This window comes from Myripristis murdjan, chromosome 6, assembly GCF_902150065.1.
Source record: "Myripristis murdjan chromosome 6, fMyrMur1.1, whole genome shotgun sequence".
Taxonomy (NCBI): domain Eukaryota; kingdom Metazoa; phylum Chordata; class Actinopteri; order Holocentriformes; family Holocentridae; genus Myripristis; species Myripristis murdjan.
The window spans coordinates 10,846,894-10,866,227 of record NC_043985.1 but is presented as its reverse complement, the minus strand read 5'-3'; the positions used below and the strand labels follow the sequence as shown (position 1 = coordinate 10,866,227).

The window sequence follows — 19,334 nt, the reverse complement described above, 5'->3', positions numbered from 1 at the left end:
TTTAAGACGAAAACAACTGCTTTCAATTCTAACAGCATTTATGATTGTACATAATGGCTACAATTAGCTTTGTGCTCTACAATAAGCAAGCAACCAATAATGTTCAGGAGGGGACATATTTTTGGACAATATGCATGTTTGTATTATCCTTTGCTATTACCTTTGTTCTAGATCCTGATTACTATTTTTTGCTATTTACTATGTTTCTGGTGGTAATGATCCTTTTGTTGTGTCAGCTGCCTTTATTTTTTCACTGCTAGTCCTTCCAGTAGTTCCCTAGTGTTATTGTATTGTAATTTATGATGAACAGAAGTTCCCTTGCCTTTTTATGACCACATAACAGGAATTGCATAATTTAATTTGATGCTACATGTGACAGAAAGCCATGTCCAACAGAATGTCCTCTCCAGAGCATTGTTTCGCATATATAAATTGATGAAAAAATGTTTCTGAATGTTTTGAATTTTTTACCATTAACTCCATATATCTTGAAGTTGTGAATTCTAACTGAATGAAACAGGTTCGCCAGTTTTTATTTTTTAACCCTATTTGAAACCATACATGGTCATTTTAAGTGAAAGTGCCCTTAAAAGAAATCTCACTTTGAAAAAATATGACATCGAGACTGAGAGACTTCTGTCTCTCTCGGTGACCAACACCTGAGTCACCTCCAGTCAATGGAGTTTCCCAACATGCTTTTGGGCAACAGACATTTACTTAGCCCAGTTGATTGTTGTTTGGCTCATGTTCCCTACTTCACTTTCTCAAATGTTACGCCTGGGGGTACGTGAGGGAACACCAGGGGGTACGGGAGATTTATATATATATATATATATATATATATATATATATATATATGTATATATATATGTATATATATATATATATATATATGTATATATATGTATATGTATATGTATATATGTATATATATGTATATATATATATATATATATATATATATATATGTATATATATATATATATATATATATATATATGTATATATATATATATGTGTGTGTGTGTGTGTGTGTGTGTGTGTGTGTATACAATCATTATTTAGGCTAATAAACATTCATTAAAATATAAATGGAAGTTCATAAACTGAATTTTTTTTATTCAGTAGTCAATTTCATCATTCTTGTTCTATAAAATAGATTTCTATATAGAACCAATAGTGGCTACTCTCTGACTACAATGCTCAAAATCACATTTTCCTTACTGGTAAGTGCCTTCCTTTTTAGAGTTTATATACTGGAGGTTGTTCCAGATTTAAAAAAAAAAAAAAAAAAAAAAAAAAAAGATAAGATAAGATAAAACTGAAGTGTTTTACTTGGCGGGAAGACTACGAAGTTCTGTGCACACAGAGGAGTGCTTAATATTACGACACAGGTTCTTCCTCAGGGGTGGGCTGAGGACAAAGGCATTTATGAAGCATAACCTCCTCCTTCTATGTTACAAAAGTGCATTCTGCATCTTGCGGTGCTCTCAGTGGTTGAAGTCGATAAATACATTTGAATTCTGCTGAATTAAAACAGCAACAACGCATTAACGAATCCAAGGAAAGGCTGTTTTCTGCATGTTTGATGGGCACAACGTTCAAACAGTTCAAATTATAGATGTGTTGACGACAAGGGAATGTGTCAACATGTGCCTAACAAGCCCTCCAGCTAGCATGCACATTTTAAAAAACAAATTGTGGTCTGGCATCTCCATCTACAGCAAAAATGGCCTAAAAACTCAAAAAGGAGGAACTTATCGATGAATAAAATGGAAAATGCTGTTAGCCCTCTGGCACTCACACCTATCTGACTTATCACAAATGTCTGCTGGCAGCCAGGATGTGCACCAGCATGCTTCGTGCCAATTTAGACACACAAAGTGTAGGTGAAGTGTGAAAGTGTTATTTACTCAGACTCAGCAAGACACTCACAGAGGAGTATGACTCCTGCTGTTTGGAGATGATTTGGTGATGACATTTCTTTTTTTGGCTGTGAGCCCTGCAACCATGTAGTATTGTAGTGAGAGGTTCGGGTAATTTTGATTCCATATATTCATAGGTTCCTGTGCAAAATGTCCCCATCAAACTGCTCTTATTTTTTTATTTTTATTTATTTATTTTTTTTTGTGATAGCAGGCTGAAGGGAACAGTTCATTCAAAAATGAAAATTTCGTCATCATTTACTCACATCCATACCAGCTTAAAGATCCTATGAAATGGACTTTTTTGATTTGATGTAGTTCTTGTTGAAATTCAGACATACACTACTCACAAAAAGTTAGGGATATTTGGCTTTCGGGTGAAATTTACGGAAAATGTCAAAAGTTCACGCTACAATGATATTATATCATGAAAGTAGGGCATTTAAGTAGAAGCATGCACTGGTGATTTCCTCATCTCAAACAATTTATTGAAACAAAAGCCAACAACAGTGGTGGGTATACAACAAAAAATGTCAATGTCTCAATAACTTGTCATGTGCCCTTGAGCATCAATTACAGCCTGACAACGACGTCTCATGCTGTTCACAAGTTGACTTATTGTCTGCTGAGGCATGGCATCCCACTCTTCTTGAAGGGCGGCCCTCAGGTCATTGAGGTTCTGGGGTACAGAGCTCCGAGCCTCTACACAGCGACTCAGCTGATCCCATAGGTTTTCTATGGGATTCAGGTCTGGAGAAAGTGCAGGCCACTCCATTTGAGGTACCTCAGTCTCCAGCAACCGTTCCCTAATGATACGACCTCGATGAGCTGGAGCATTGTCGTCCATGAAGATGAAATTAGGCCTGTGTTGTTCATGCAGGGGCACAATGACTGGATTAATGATGTTATTCAGGTAGTATGGGCTTGTCACTGTACCATTCACGAAGTGTAGGGCAGTTCTGTACTGACTAGACACACCTGCCCACACAGTAACACCACCACCACCAAAGGCTCATCTGGTGACAACAGTGGCTGATGCATAGCGCTCTCCTTGACGTCTCAAACATCGTTGGCGGCCATCATTTCTGCTCAACATGAATCGGCTTTCATCAGAGAACAGCACTGAGGCCCACTGGTCCCTCGTCCAGCGTAAATGCTCCCTGGCCCATGCAATACGATGACACCTGTGCCTGGTGGTGTGGTCAGGTACCCTTGCAGGTCGTCTAGCACGCAGACCATGCTGATGAAAACGGTTTCGAATGGTCTGATGTGACACTTGGGTGCCTCTCACCTCCCTTAAACGTGCCTGGAGTTGAGTGGCATTCATCATCCGGTTCCGCAGGGCACTGTTCACAATGAAGTGGTCATCAGTGTGGGATGTGGCCAAAGGACGTCCACTTCTATGCCTTTCTGTGACTCTTCCAGTCTCTCTGTATCTCTGTTGCAACCTGCTGATGACACTCTGTGACACTCTAAGCTCAGTGGCCGCTTCCATCTGAGAACATCCTGTTTGAAGCTTCGCAATGGCGAGGTGCTGCTGATCAATTGTTAGGTGTCGTCTTGGTCTCATGATGTCAAGATGTGAACAGCATAATGAGGAGGACTGTTTAAATACCAATTCTAATTGAACCAGGAAATTTATTGGTCGATTCATGGATCAAACACCTGTTGTGAATTTTGCCGTTAAACTCCTTGTTAGAGAACAGCAACTTGTGCAAAAAGTACTGAAACACTGAACAGTTGGACATGTGCATTCAAAAGTTTACAGAAGGTCACATTAAGTTCACCTGTAAAGGTTGTAATGCATTTTAGGTTCATCCTGAAATTTCACCCGAAAGCCGAATATCCCTAACTTTTTGTGAGTAGTGTACGTCTGAGTGGAAGTGTGATTGTTGTTTTTATGTTTGAATTTTCCTTCGGGGATGAATAAAGTTTTATCTATGGATCTATGGTTTCATTGGTTGAAATTTTAATTTACAGCCACTAGTGCAGGGTGATGTCACTATTGAAGATTCTCTGATTTGTCACGTGAGGTCATTTCATGGGGACTTTAAACACAGGTGTAATGTCTTTGGCCATACAACACATGGGGGGTTTGGTTTTCCTAAAACTGCAGTCAATGGATACAGCTTTAAGAGTTGGAAAAGAGGCAAAAAAAGGTCATGCAGCATGATCCAGGTCTTTTGAAGCCAAATGACTGCATAGATAGTGGAAAAGACCTAGATTTACACCATTATTTAGTGCAAATTCTACCTATAGCCTTTGATAGCAACGCAGACCATGCCAGTGTGCACCCAAGCCCTCCAACAAGACAGCTCTACCTGCTGACTTCAGATGATTTGGACAACAATGCTATGAAGCTGCATTAGCTTCCCTGTGTTGAATGGATTAGCTGCGTTTCAACCAGCACAGAGGTATAAAGATAATGACTAAATTAATTCTAACTATTGGCCCAATGTCTATGTTTTATAGGAGAAAATGGAGATGTATTCTGCCATCTTAACTCTTCAGTGTCTGGTTTCAGTTTCTCTCTTTTTTTCTCATGGAAAAACACAAATATGCTCTTATTTTCATATCATTTTTACATCTTTGCAGTAAAATAAACTGGTTTTTCACATTTTCATGTGCCAAAAAACAGCCTAGTAAGTCTTATTTGTTCATGCATCATGTTGGCTTGTTCAGGAGGTGGGTTGTCAGATTAGAAGGAGACATCTTCAGAGAGAGTTGTAGTCTTTTTTTACTAATATGATGATAAATACATGAACTCAAGATGCACAGGTCAGCATTTTAAAGGACCAGAAAAGTGATTGTGAATATTTGGCCCATTTCCTACAATTTTTTTTAGCCATTTTTTACATCACAGCAAACAATTGTGCATATCATGCAGGGGTACTAAAGATTTCACAATAATCAAAAGCCCTTTTTTTTATTTGAATTTTTGGTTGGTTGTTTTGCTTCTGCAGCTAGCGAAGTTATCATCATTCATAAACTGCAGAACTGAAAATTCATTGTGTAAGGAAACATTTCCACAGGGGAATATTTTCCCTGGAGGGACCGTTTCACTCCACCGAATGTCAAAAAGTCATTAAAACACGACAGTGCTGCTGATTTTAGGAAATCTAATGCAGACAACTTAATTACAGTGATGGAATACTGGTGTGAGTAAAGTTTGTCTCTGAAAGTTCATTTTCATATCATAGAAGAATGAATGAAATCTTTTCTCAAGCCATTAGTTTCCAGAGTTGTAAAATATGACTGCTTGCTTTGGGAAAAGAAATGTGAAGCAGAAATGTGAAGTATATACATTTTTTGGACATTCCCCTAAAGATACAAAATCAATGGGATGGTTCTTTAATTTGAGGTCTGTAGCAGGTTCAGCTGGTCCCTATGAGGTGCGGTGCAGGGGGTGGGCTTTTGGGGCTTAAGCCCCGGATCTTTCTTCAAAAGCCCCGGTTCTTTTTTGAGCTTTATTTTTTATTTTTATTATTATTTTATTATCCTATATGAAACAGGTGCATCTTGTGGAGAAGAAGCGGTGTGTCAAATTTCAAACCGATTGGACTTTGCATTTTTTCATAATTTATCAACATGAATGGAGAATGACCCCAAACTGCATAGAAGGTACACAAACCCCGATGGCAGAGTGGTTAGTGTCTCCACCTGCCTGCGGTAAACCTGGGGTTTGATTCCCCTCCCAGACAAGATGGCAATCATACTTTATTACTTTATTTTGTTGTTAACTATGACAATAACTGGATTGTTATTATTCTGCCTGTCATTGGCTAGATGAAGCGCATAGTGGCATTTAGGGTTTCTGTAATTTTCATTTCTGTGCTCTTTTTGTGAATTTGTATTGTAACCCAGGTGCAAACTGCAGCCTGTTGCCTCTCAGTGATTATGTCATGCTGTCATGTGACTGCGTGCCGCTAATCAGTGCCACATATAGGGGTTTCAGGAAGTAGCTTCGCGGCTGCCGAGCCGCGGTTGTGACACAGTTTGCTGCAGGTGGGTTTGGAGTAATTAACAGTTTCTTTTTTGATATATCCCTTTATGCTTACCGTGACGACTCCTAGCTTTTTAGGAGCCGCTTAACGCTGTGTTCCGTTGCGAGTCCGCCTGACGTCGTCACCTTAAACTGAACTAAAAAGCGAACTGGTGAGTGTTTGTTATATTTGTTGCTGCTAGCCTAGCTGTCTCCATATATTTCAAAGGGACCGTTAGCTTTGCGGCTAGCGCTACTTATTGAGTGTGTATTTTGACTTAAAAGTCTGTGTGTGTGTGTGTGTTAAAAGTCCCCAGAAGCCACTATTTAAGGGGTTGTTTTTCAAAATTTTCTCCCATGGGAGCATACCTCCGGACCCCACAGTTGGCCCGGGCTTAAGCCCTGGATGTCTACAATGTCTGTCACCGCCCCTGGTCCCTACGTTAATGTTTCAGGTAGATTCAACCATGAAACAAAACATGTCTTCTTTGTGATGTCACTGGTTGAAGCATGGCTGTAAATGACTGGATATGAAACAAGTGCATAGCCTCACCTGAACAGAAAGGGTTGGTTGGGTTAAAGTTGATAGCAAATTCATGTGACACCTGAGGACAGAAGAGACAATACAAATGATAAACTTGATATTCAACCTTTCCTCTGGTATAAAACATTGCTTAACCCATCATCCATCTCTACTTATTAAAATACTCCTGAAAATATAGCCATAACAGAAGTTCTATTTCTTGCTGCCTGCATTGCATACACAAGGCACCTAATCCTGAGAGGCTTTGTGCTCCATGTCTATTTGGTTGTATTTTACAACATAACAGAAGACAGAGGCGTTAAAAGTGGTTAAAGCAGCCCTAAGGCGGACTGAAGTTCTAACAGTATTTTACTTTATTAATTTGTTTGTTTAGCTCTGCCTGTTCATTCAGTAATTTAATATTGTGGCACTATGTGTCGGGAATATGTATCTCTTTGTCTTACTGTCTTTACACCTCTTCCTTCTGCCACTTCATTTTTGTGCCATATCTGTTTCTCTCACTTTTTTTTTTTTTTTTTTTTTTCACCATTGATAGGCTTTTCTCACAATCACACACCACCAAAAAGAAATCCTGTCCATTCCTGTCTTTCTCCCACTCTCTCTCCCTCCCTATCTCTCTTTATCTTTCACTTTCTTTTCTTTTTCTCTCTGTCTCTCTCTCTCTGTCTCTCTCTCTCTCTCTCTCTCTCTCTCTCTCTCTCTCTCGTTCTCTCTCCTTTGTCCTTTTCATCAGCTCAGTGCCATGGCAACACAGATGGGTTGACAGTTGCGTAATCATGTGAATATGCATGTATAATGCTTACAGTCTTTATCTGTGTGTGTGTGTGTGTGTGTGTCTGTGTGGGTGTGGGTGTAAAATGTATAATCCAGGCTCTCTTTGACTGTGAGTTTGCATATGATAGCCTCCTGTCTCACTTTCTATTTCTTGCTCTCACACACCCGTCTGTCATACACACATCCACCCCTCTATCTCTCTCTTGCACACACATACACCACACACACACACACACACACACACACACACACACACACACACACACACACACACACACACACACACACACCTTCCAGTCTGGTGGGAGTTGGGCTCCAAATCCAAGAGCAGGAAACATTTTGTCGCTGAGGAGGAAACCATGACAACAGATTGGAAGGTTAGTTAAACCTTTTTTTTTTCACCCAAATTCAACAAGCTGGATTTAGACAGCAGAGGAAATCCTGTTACCTTTTGCACAAAGAGATGTATTCAAAAAACATTTACAGAGAACCAAGCAATCTTGTAAAATGGCTCCAGACAAAAAAAAAAAAAAAGAAAAAAAAAAAGCAGAGAGCACAGACTCATTCTTATGTAAAGGTCACGATACACAGGAATTTTGAGACACTGCTATGTTGGCAGGTTTCCTCACTGTTTGACTACATCCTTTTTTTGTGATACATTCATTACAAATGATTTAATTAATCCCCATTCCTGCTGATGGCAATGTTGCCCATCAGCACTGAAATTTTGCCCATGAAATCTTTCCAAATATGTAAATCCCAAAATGGCAAATATTCCAACATTGTTTTGTACAGTCCCAGGACAACTGAGATGATTCATTACTTTGTGCGTTGACTTTTCCAACGACAGCCCATTTTCATCGACAGCCCTTTCAATGTCTAAGGTCTACATCAGGGGAGTCAGACTCATATCAGGTAGTGGGCTGCATTTGTTCAAATGATACCTCACGTGGGCGAGACTATTTTTTGCAAAAGTCAATATGACTCGAGTCAAAACATGAATATTTTAGACTACGTTCTGATTTATTATTTTAAATCAATCAGTTTATGGCCTACCAATTAATGAGGAATTACATGTTGGCACATGAAAGTAACACATAATGTAGAATTACACAAACCAGAAGAGAGAAATGCAACAAATATAAAGCACACAGGTTTGCCATTTACCTCCCAGGAGATCTTTCTTGAAAAATTCTACATTCCATTGGACCTTTTGTTTTTTTCATAGCATGTTTGTTAAACTGACAACACAGCAACAGGCAGTGCAGCTAGCCTGGTTTTAGCCTGGTTTTTCCTTTATTTCCAGCCAATAGATGATTTGTTGTGGCAGATGTAATTAATTTATCATAATTTATCATTAATTATTAATTGATCAGTTAATCACAGAAACCTGTTGTTTTGCTTATTACACAGACGATCGTAACTGGATGCAAATATTTTAATTGAAAAAAAAAAAAGATTTAAAAAAAAAAAAAAAAACATTTTTTTTTCCCACTTTCCCTCCAAAACTTGGGTGCCGAATGAGACATGCTCACGGGCCAAATTTGACTTCTCAGGTCTATACTTAAGTCTTGACTTTTAGAGGAGTCACAGCCAGTAGACTGATCAGTTTCATAATGGGAATGACTTACTGTTAAGTAACTGATAAACTAGTACTTACCTTTCATAAAATCCATTTCATTCCTACATCAATACATGTGGAAATAATATTGCGGGCTTTACATAGTATCAGTCCAAAAAACACTAGTCATCAGATTGAGCTGCTAGTGTATCGTGCCACTATTAAGATGTCTGATTGATGTATGCAAGCACAGCTTTTCCATGCATCTCAGAGCCCCCAAGCTCAGATATGAGATCATTTGTGTGTTTTCAGGCCCTTCAGCATTTGTAGTGCCTCAATGCCCCCCATTTTCCCTAACCCTTGCATATAACTGACTCATCAACAACCACCAAAATAAATGCATGTCAGATGATATACTCTTTTGCAGGGAAACTGCAAATTATTTACAAGCTGTAGCATAGTAAAATATTTCTCAGATTTTCCCTATTTTGGCCAGTGAAATGATCAGGGGCTTCTGGCTGAAGCCCATGTGAGCCTGTGCATTAAATTGCCAGTGGGCATTTATATTCTTGTGCTTCTAAGAGATCATCGGAGGAGGAGACATTACTCAGGTGCACAGAGGGTGCCAGGAAATCACTTAAATGTGATAACTTTAACCAGTGCACAACACTTCCATGTTCCACCTTTACACATGGATAGGGCCTTGATCACTGGGCTGTGCTGAAATTGAATAATGACTTGCAGCACCACATTGCACAGCCAATATCCCTTCCATGATACTCCGGGTAATATGCACATTGGCATTATAAAATGGAATAAAAATATTTCCCACCCTGGATAGAATTTACAAAGTACATTAAAAAAAAGGCCGTGGTATCCTTAAAAAGTCAGGTTTCCAAATATTTGGCATATACGTTCAGAAGTATTAAACTCACACAGCCAGCTGATCTCACAAGATCATTCACTTTCGTTTGGCTTGCTAAATCCTCTGGACAGACTCCAACCCCCAATAGTGCTGGAGGATCATTGGCAGCCACCAAACTTCCAAACAAATTACCATCCCTTGAGGCACTACAGGCATGGTTTTGATTATGACAACAGCGAGAAACAGCAATACACCAATTCAAAAGGAAACAGCAATGACTGAATGGTATGCAACAAGGTGCCTTTCAAGCCCAGATTTCCCATAAAAAAGCACCAACAACTGTGTACCAACATGAAACTAGAGAGCAATATGCCTACCGATATGATTGCTTATATTCACTATCACAGTTGCTTCTGTTTTGTGGAATACATCTCACCACATACATCAGTTTGTTTAGCTTCAGTGTTGTACCATATGACATTTGCTTGATTGGACACTTACCTAATGAGAGGATGGGGGAGTGGAATGGGAGTTTCTAATGGATGGGGTGTTTTTATTCGAGTATAGGCCAGAGAGTCAGTTTTGGAAGCCGTATCTCTGAGTCTAAAGCTGAAATGGCTGGTGTTGATCAATGACCCTATTAATTCCCTGCACACATATTATGGTTGTTTTGTACTATGGGCCAGTCAAAACTTCACTTATTGTCCCTTTAAGTGATACTGACCAATAAAGGCAAGTTTAAACGGCGGGGTCCTGTTTATTCCCCGAAACAACGTAGAAATTTGTTAGCAAAAGGAATGTGTTACAAAATAAACTGCAGTAAAATATATTTCCACTGAATTTTTAAGGAAAAAAGTACAAGTAAAGCACCATACAAATGTGTTTTTCATAGATGCAAGGTAATGACATAAAATCTCTGAGATATAATACAAAATATGGCAAAGTTAGTTGTAATCCTAATTGATTAACAAGAAAAGACCACAACTAAGACACTCATATCATACTCACGTATCATAGTCCTGTATGATTTGTCCTACAGCTAAAATGGCTGACAGATACTCATTGCTGCCCAGTGGGTTGATGTAGTGGAGGGAGGAGGGCTCTCGAGGGTTCCCATTGGATGCTGTGAAGTCTATACCGACCTATGGGGATACAGAGAAGTGTCAGATTAGCTCAGCTCACAACAGTGTATATGCCATTATTTTTTCCCCCTTTTGCTGTAACTTTTCACTTGGTATAATATAGCAGCCCTAAAATTCTCACATTTTTGATAGCAAGAGGCAGTAATAGCAGAACAGCATGAGACTGAGACTGCTAAAATTTGAATGACTTATTCTCTTCTGGCTTAAAAATGTCATAAAAAGGAGCCATTGAAGATAACCAGTTGTATTATTTTTCCTGCATGACACAGTGAAACACTGCTGAACAGTTTGTTTCCGCAAAAATAGTAAAAATCATTCCCAACATTGGAAGGCAAATCGAACAGTCTGGGATCTAATTGCTTGAGATATACAAGCTTTGTGTTTAATATCTGTGCAAGAATGGGCTGCAAGGTGTACAATGTGAAACTGTGCAATGGTTTTCACTGTATCATCATTTGTGCCCCTTTCCCTTAGTTGAAATGGCTTGGTAGTATTGGGTCTGTGTTTCTATTAAAGCTGCAAGATTATGTTAATAATCTTATCAGTCTATTTCAGTAAGTGGGGCTGCAACAAAGAGCGTCTCATCCCCACTAATTGATACCTGGTTGATTTGGTCTGTTTGCCCAAATGAAGTTCTGGGGCTCGATAAATATAAGGTCACTTCTCTATCCACAGGAGTTGACAAATCAAAAATCCAAACTGTCTCTAAAACAGCACTGAGCAGCTCTGTCCAGACAAGGTTGGGCGCACCAACATCAGATCTTCGGTCTGTCTTGTTGCTTTAGTGTATTTTGGTGTAAAGCATCAGACTGGCCAGGGTGGTCAACATAAGCATGTGGTATGCAGTTTTCTGATGTTGCTTTACATGATCTTCTGGGTATTGCAGTTCAAACAGCTTTCAATCAGTTACCTCTCACTGCTGTTTGGAGCTGCCAATGTGCAAAGGCTAACTAGTGCAGCTTTTCTTAGACAGAACATCAGGATTTGAAAATAATGAGTGCATTTCATGCAGCTAAGATCAAATTTCAGTATTCTACAGCTCTCAGCTGTAGAAGTTGTTTAGTAGTTAAGGTTAAGGTTAAGTTTAGATTTGGGTTTAGATTAAGGTTAGAGTGAAGGTAAAAAATGAATGGTCAATATAATGTCCTCACAAAGAAAGAAAGAGCAAAATGTGTGTGTGTGTGTGTGTGTGTGTGTGTGTGTGTGCACGTGTGTGCGTGTGTATGTGTCTATATGTGTGTGTGCGCGCAGATTTTGTGTGTGTCAGTGTAATGAGCTGTTCTTGAAGCAAACAGACATTACACATTTATCGCCTACAGTACAGTGAATCCTGGGAAGTGTACAATGAAACAGGCATATGATTAAAAATTACTTTAAAATGATTTGGAAAATCACACAAAAACAGCAAAAACAGCAACAGTTTCATGCCAGGGAGTGCCTCCCTGGCATGAAGCTATACTCCATATAGAATATAGGGTATACAATAAATACAGGACTTTGGTATTTATTTGCCCATGTGATATTTTCATATGGGCAAATAAATAAATACCAAACACAATGAATATATAACCAATTGCATGAGTGAAATAAAAGGTGAGTACCAAGACATTCCACTGACATGACAAAAATACAACTGGATTTTAAACAGACTGCCCTGAAAACCCAAAGGAGTGAAACATCTGACTGACTTAAAATAACTTATGTTCTTGTGGCTCCAATGTTGGTGTTTTACTTTAATTGAAAATTTACATGGTCTAAATGGTCTAAAATGTTGATGGCAGCCAAGCAGGAAATACATCTTTTATTCTTAATTCCTGGAGATACAAAAATTTTCATCTGCAGAAAAATAACATTGCAAAGCCTGTCTACTCTGAAACCCTGCAGAGGAATATTTTTAAAACAGATGACCAATGAAGAGGGTGACACTGCGATGACAGCATAAATATGAGCGCACACACATGCACACACACATATGTGCACACACATGTCCATGCACATTTACACGTGTTCAACAAGGTGAAGCAATGTGGACAGACACAGACACAGTGCAAAGACACACATACACAAAACTCACACACAGAGACACACACCCTTACATAATATGAGATTAAGACTGACATGACTCTCCTCAGGCAGTGAACAGAGGTTTGTGCACTGACAAGAACCCAACAACCCTCTCCTTTCTACAGATTGTCTAAGCTCATTTCTTTCTGTCTGTCTTTCTGTCTTTCTTTCTGTCTTTCTGCCTTCCCAGAAAGACAGAAATTGAGGACATGGCAGATTGGGAAGCCAACAGAGGAAGGTAAGATAATATGGTGTGATTACAAGAAAAAAAGGGTAAATGAGGAAGAGTGAGAGGACAGAAAGAGTGTGAGAAAGAGCGGGAGTGACAGACAAAGGGATGTGACATGACAGAATTAGGGTGCTGTTGTGTATTGTATATATGTGTGTGTTTGGTCTGGAAAGACATTTGACAAAAACAATGACCTGCTCTGGTTTGGAGTGCATTAGTGAGAGAATAACTGTCACTGTAATGACAGATAGTCTGATGATTCTCCTCTATACTTCCTCAACATAAAATCAAAAGGAATAGTTGAGAATTCCCTTTTCCTGCTGTTTACATTTCTGAGATAGAATTTGTTCTATGGTATGCTTTGATTCTTCCTTAGTATTGAATTAAATACACCATTTCTCCAGTCTGCCAGCCAATGGCACAAGATTACCTCCAAAAACCGTGATGGTGTGTTTCCTCCCTTCCCCACCCTGGTGACAGACATTATTAGTTTGATGACAGTGAATTCGATGACAGTGGGAGATGACACGATTCTATTTCCATGTTATACCTTGCCCCAAGCTATTGGTAGTTGCTACCAAATGCCACATACATTTCAAATACAAGAAAGCTAAATGCAACATGACAAACATACTGTTTCAATGAGCCATATGGTACGAATGAAATGAAAATGACCAACAGCAGCATGTCATCGTATTACACAGTAGTCGTGTGGCGGAAAAAGTCTGTTCTTGTAATAAATCACATGGATTCCAATAAAGTCAAATTAGAGGTAAAGAAACACCGAGCACTGACAATGATAAGACCTTTACTTCAGCGAGAAGTATGGTATCATTTGTTTGGATTTGGATTTGGATTTTTTTTTTTTGGATGACTGTTCAATTCATGGATATAACCCATATCCAGTACTGACATAAACTGACAGCAAAGTAAAAAAAAAAAAAAAACATTTGTGTGCAGAAAACAGATCACTGCAGTGTTCTATTTGTGGTGACATTTGTGATGTGGATGCTCTCACTAAGGAGAGACCCCACATCGACTCTGCCATTACCAATGGATAACACAGCCAATGGAAAAAGATGGCAAAAAACAACCTCAGCAAATAAGGAGGACATGATGACAAAGCAGGTAGAGGCTAATAGCAGAACAGCTAGAACAGTCTAACAAGTTAAGAAAATTGCCTCCCTTTATTGTGTACTTTAAAAACAGGAGAAGACAAGATTTATACCCAGTGGTGTATTTGGAGGTAGTGGTATGGCACATATTTCTTTGTTAAGTAATTGAAATATTGACATTCTCACTGGACTTTGCACACTGATATATGTTTCCAGTGCTGTGGACTTCTGGGTCTCATTTATTTGTGGAGAGGACTTTGTGTGATAATGACTGTGCTGATAAATTTGAGGCATTTTCATTAACTTAATATTTGAACATTACATGGGTCAGGACATTTAAAGGCTAATTTGTGTTTGAAAGGCCAGACAGGACTGTATGTTATTCTCTTTCTCAACCTAAGAATTCTTATGTTCTCCATGGCATGTTTGGCGTATCTAAGTGCCCATTCCTTTTTTCAAAACAAGATTCACCAAATGTTCTTAACCACCCCAAATTCTTTTTACCCCGGTGTGCAGAATGATGAATATGATGCGATCATAAACTGAACACAAACTCCTGAGCTGTTGGACTGGATAGGCCTGTCAGTGGTGGGCAAACTACACAACCCCATTACTTGAGTCAAAGTACAGATACTCCTTGTCAAATGTTACTCCACTACAAGTGAAAGCTGCTCAGTCAAAGAATTCAGTATTCAAAAGTACATTTTTTTTTAATATCAACACATAGCTGTATTGTTTTCACAATGCATTTGCACAACCTCGTAACTCTCTGAAACCATCTGATGAATGCACTGACTTGCTTGTAGAACCACTTTACTACACAAATGTACTTACCACTGATGGGTTAGTCATTTGAGTTTCTCTAACAAAATGGAACAGATGTGTTTTACTTTGAAAGAGGATGTTTTGCTTGCCCTGCTTCAAAGAGCTGGATGACATATTTCTGCTTTTACATCAAGACCAGTTGAGAGCAGGTACTGTGATTGGTTTTTGTCCGCTGACCGTGTGTCCACTGAACACAGTGTGCGTCAAATCACATTTTAGAGGAGAAAAAAAATAACAGCTGATTTCAAAGCTCTGCTTAAAAGTCACAGGTAAAGATAACCTTCATAGTAATAGAATGGAATTAAAAGTATAATATTTTGTCTTTTCAATTTAGTGAAGTAATAGTCATAAATTTCCTTAAAAACACATACTCAAGTAAAGTGCAGATACTTGAAAAATGCACTCAGGGACAGTACTCAAGAAAATGTACTTTGTTACTGTCTATCACTGAGGTCTGTGCTGTATTTCATGCTGCTGCTCATGTTGTCAATGAATGTTGCAGCTCATGCCCTGGATGCTCTACTCTGCTGCCGCTCTCTTCCTTTGATAAGCATGCTGTGATAGGTATAGCTTTTCCACTCTCTCACTACCCCTTAAATTGCCAGTCACTCCTAAACCCTGAAAGTCTGCTCCGCACTCACCAAAATCCCTTATGAACAGTTATGCTGTACACGGCTCTAACCTATATCTAACATGAGATAAGAATGATAACGTAATTCATTTGAAATGAGGCTGTCACAAACAGCCCATCAGCAGTGGCAGGCTGGCTCTTTGTGTTGGAGTGTGTATAACAGGACTGTTGCTCTCTCCTCCAGCTCCCACAGCCTCAAGGAGAGACTTTCTCTTCCTGGAGATTAGGATTAGAGTCATACTAAGTCTGACTGAACACAGCAGAACAGCTCTTTCTGCGTGTGTGTATGTGTGCATTTCTCTCTGGATGACTGAGTGTTTAAATCTGAGTATGTAAGTGGGAGGGTGTGAAAAGAAGATGTCATCTTTGTTTGAGTGTGAGTGCTAGATTGTATGCATGAACTAATCAGTCAGTGTGTGTATGTGGGGGAAAGTGCATGTATGTTGGAGAGCGTATACAGAACATATGTGAGTGAGTGTCTGTATGGAGAAGATACTGCGTGGAGGTTTGGGTGTCTGTGTGTGTGCAAATGGGATAGGGTGTGTGTCTGGGCATATACTGTAAATTGGTCACACTGCAAGTGTGAAAGCAGTAGAGAGCGTGAAGAGGATATTGTCTGTGCACGCTGACGTAATACTGTATGTATATGTATGTCAACGAGTGTGTAAAGTAGGAGAGGAAGTATTTGTGTGAAGACTGTATTACGTATGTGCATGCATGTGTGTACGTGTGTGTGTGTGTGTGTGTGTGTGAACAACATTGAAAAGGCTGTGGGTCTGTGACAAAAGGTAATAGATTAGCTGAGCATAAGGAGGGAGCAGAGAGGATTTCATAGCTCCATCTCTGCCTTAAATTGCTCATCTCATCGGCAAAATGTTCCCTTTCCACCGAAACTATGATCGCTACAGAACAAAGGAGTGAGTAGGGAAATGCTCAAATATTCATGTCATTCTATCAGTCAATATCCACAAAAAGCCATTTGCAGATGCTGCAGGATTAATGTACCTAAGACAACATGTGATATTTATATTTCAACATGGTAGAACTTTTTCTGTAACAACCTGATTCATACCCACAGTTAAATACTTCCACAGCTGAGAGTTGACAAACACTAACACCAAGGCTCTCGAATGGCAGCTGAGGGAAGACTGTTTCACTACAGCTTCACCCACATCCAGGAGAGAGCAGACTGGATGTAAAAAGTCCTAATGGCCTTGTAGCTCCTCTGTCCTTTGGACCAGAACCGGAGCTTTCTGGCACTTGATGTCATTGTTTTCTCCTGAAGTGATCTTTGCTTGTTGGTGCATAAAAATCTCATATGTATGTTGCTTTAGATAAAAGCATCTGCCAAATGTGAATTGTAATTGTACCTGTAATGGCTCTAAACTCCTTGGATCAGTCAACCTTTCCCATTCTGTCTTAAATTGGTCATCAATGGCTCAAAGGGGCACAGAAAAGAGAAATCTATCTGGTATTACATTAATTTGACTGATGTTGCTGAAAATGCTTTACAGTACTTCTCTGTAGATCATTTCACAGTATTTTTTTTTTTATACATTAAAACTCTATATACTATTACATATATTATTGTACACTAAATACCTGAACCTAACCTATTTAACTATAAATTACAACTTGTTAACACAACTGTACACTACTTCCTCTCATTTCAGGTATTTCACAGTGATTTGATATGGAAAGCTTGGTTTTTGACTACTTGCGTCACAGATTTGATCTTGTCTTAGCTAGATTAAAAGGCAAAAATCACACGGAATCTGATTTGTGCCAGCTCAGACAAGCAAGTCCAAGAAAAGTCCATTAATGCCTCATGAGTATAAAAACAATTACTCCTATAAATGTTGTGGACATACGTGTGCAACAGCATCAGTATGGTCCTACCGAAGGGGAGGCTACTTTGGACTGAGGATACAGTATCTCAGAAACACCCATCTCCTCTGTGACATAAAATACTTTTAGATCCCAGTTACCCCCGTACTTTCCCAGTGTCACCATGACCAGGCTGTTTTTGGCCATGGGAGGATCTCACTTCTTTTTGACACTCCCTTCTTGAGATCACCACCATTCCCTTTAACACCCTAGCATAATCCTCAGAAATCAGCATCATCCTCCGTGTCGATGGTCAGTGCAAGGATCTTCTTTTATCGCGTTGTATTCCTGTGGTGATAGCTGTGGTGGGCTGGGTTTGTCATCCTGTAGCTGGAATGAATTGGGTAGATTGTCCTCTGACACCTCCTAGCTATCGATGGTTACCATTCCTTCCATGCAGGGTGGTTTGTCCAGGCCTGGTGTTGGTGCTGCCGCCTCACACATTGAATATTGGTGATTTCTTCGGGGTGGCAGCCAAGAGCTGTGGCTCCACTTCCTCGACCATGCTGTCAATTTCCTTTCACATCGGGGCATTGGACTGGACAGCGGTGATAGGTGATGGCCCCTCGAGCCAATCCACATTGGCACTGTTATGCCACGTCTGCAGGATTGCTGTTGCTCCATCCTTTTGGCCTGATGCAGAAGTGTTAGTGGTCAAGTCTTCATTTGTTGGGGCTGCCTCCATAGACTCTTCTGTCGCTGGTTTCCAATCCCAACCGAGACCTCCCAGTTGAGCGGTTTCTTCAGGCACATTCTCTCGTTCTCCAAAGAGCAGGTTAACGATGACTGCTCTAATACAACTCTGTATTACAGGGAGGATTCTTATCAGTTGGCTAAGCGACCATTCTCCTGTACAGCTATAAAGGAACCAAATAATCATAATGGCCCCATACTGAATGGTACTCCCTCTGAAAGTGGTTGGTGAGTTGAGTTCAGTGGTATTGTCCTGCTGCTGTTTTATCCAGATGTTGCTCGATTGAAATCAGGAAGCGCAATGACCAGCGCGCTCCAGGACCTGATTCTTTATAGGTGTGACTGGTCCTCCCCTTTCCAGAGGAGGCATTCCTTGTCATCCTTGGCAAGGAATGCCAGGCTTTTACTCCCCCTTGACAATTATATATCCTATTACAGTCAGGATGATAATTGCAATAACCATTAACAGGTAGGGCCAAAAGTGGGCAATCCAATTGCCAAGCCAACTTCCAATCACGGAAATGCCTTCTCCTGTTTTTCCCACTGTTTCCTCGAATACTGTCGTGACCACTCCTGAGATTGCAGCTCCTGCCGTCTCATACCAGGTGCACTCATGTTCCTTTCTTCCTTCTCCACAGCGCATCCAGTGTACCTCTGGAGAGTGGCAGGTTCCATTGTTGAAGAGGCCATTAGGGCCCAAACATTCAAACCCTTTAATTTCTTTTCCTTCACACAGGCTCTTTCTGAAGGCATGTCCTTCAGCCAGGATCATTAGAGTCTCTGCTACATAGGGGGTGATTTATGGTTTCTTTAGAAGTTCTTTATAAGTTTGGCTCAAACAAAGAATAACTCGATCTTTTACCTCTTGCTCTTCTAAACCCTTGATGTTTTTAAGTCTGGTTCAGTCATATCTCCAAATGCCTCATGTCTTCTCCCACTCCTGCAACAAAGGGCAGCGAGGGCATTTGCCATCACTCATGTGTTCCATGCCGTTCATGTCTAAAATATTTTCCCAGTTACACACATCAATCTTCTGAAAATCACCTGTAGACATAGTCATTAAATCTGATGGTTTGGGGAGCTTCTGGATGTATCTC

At 39.8% G+C, this 19,334-nt stretch overlaps 1 protein-coding gene across 2 annotated transcripts in view; it reads right to left on the bottom strand.

The window, feature by feature from the left end:
* cpne2 (copine II) overlaps nt 1-19,334 on the bottom strand; it is a 113,884-nt gene that overhangs the window by 40,273 nt on the left and 54,277 nt on the right. For both annotated transcript variants that reach the window (XM_030052995.1, XM_030052996.1), the window contains exons 11-13: nt 10,660-10,793; nt 7,516-7,570; nt 6,461-6,512 (exon numbers count right to left, since the gene is read on the bottom strand). In XM_030052995.1, coding sequence (XP_029908855.1) covers nt 6,461-6,512; nt 7,516-7,570; nt 10,660-10,793 — 241 coding nt within the window. The remainder of the gene's footprint in view (nt 1-6,460; nt 6,513-7,515; nt 7,571-10,659; nt 10,794-19,334) is intronic.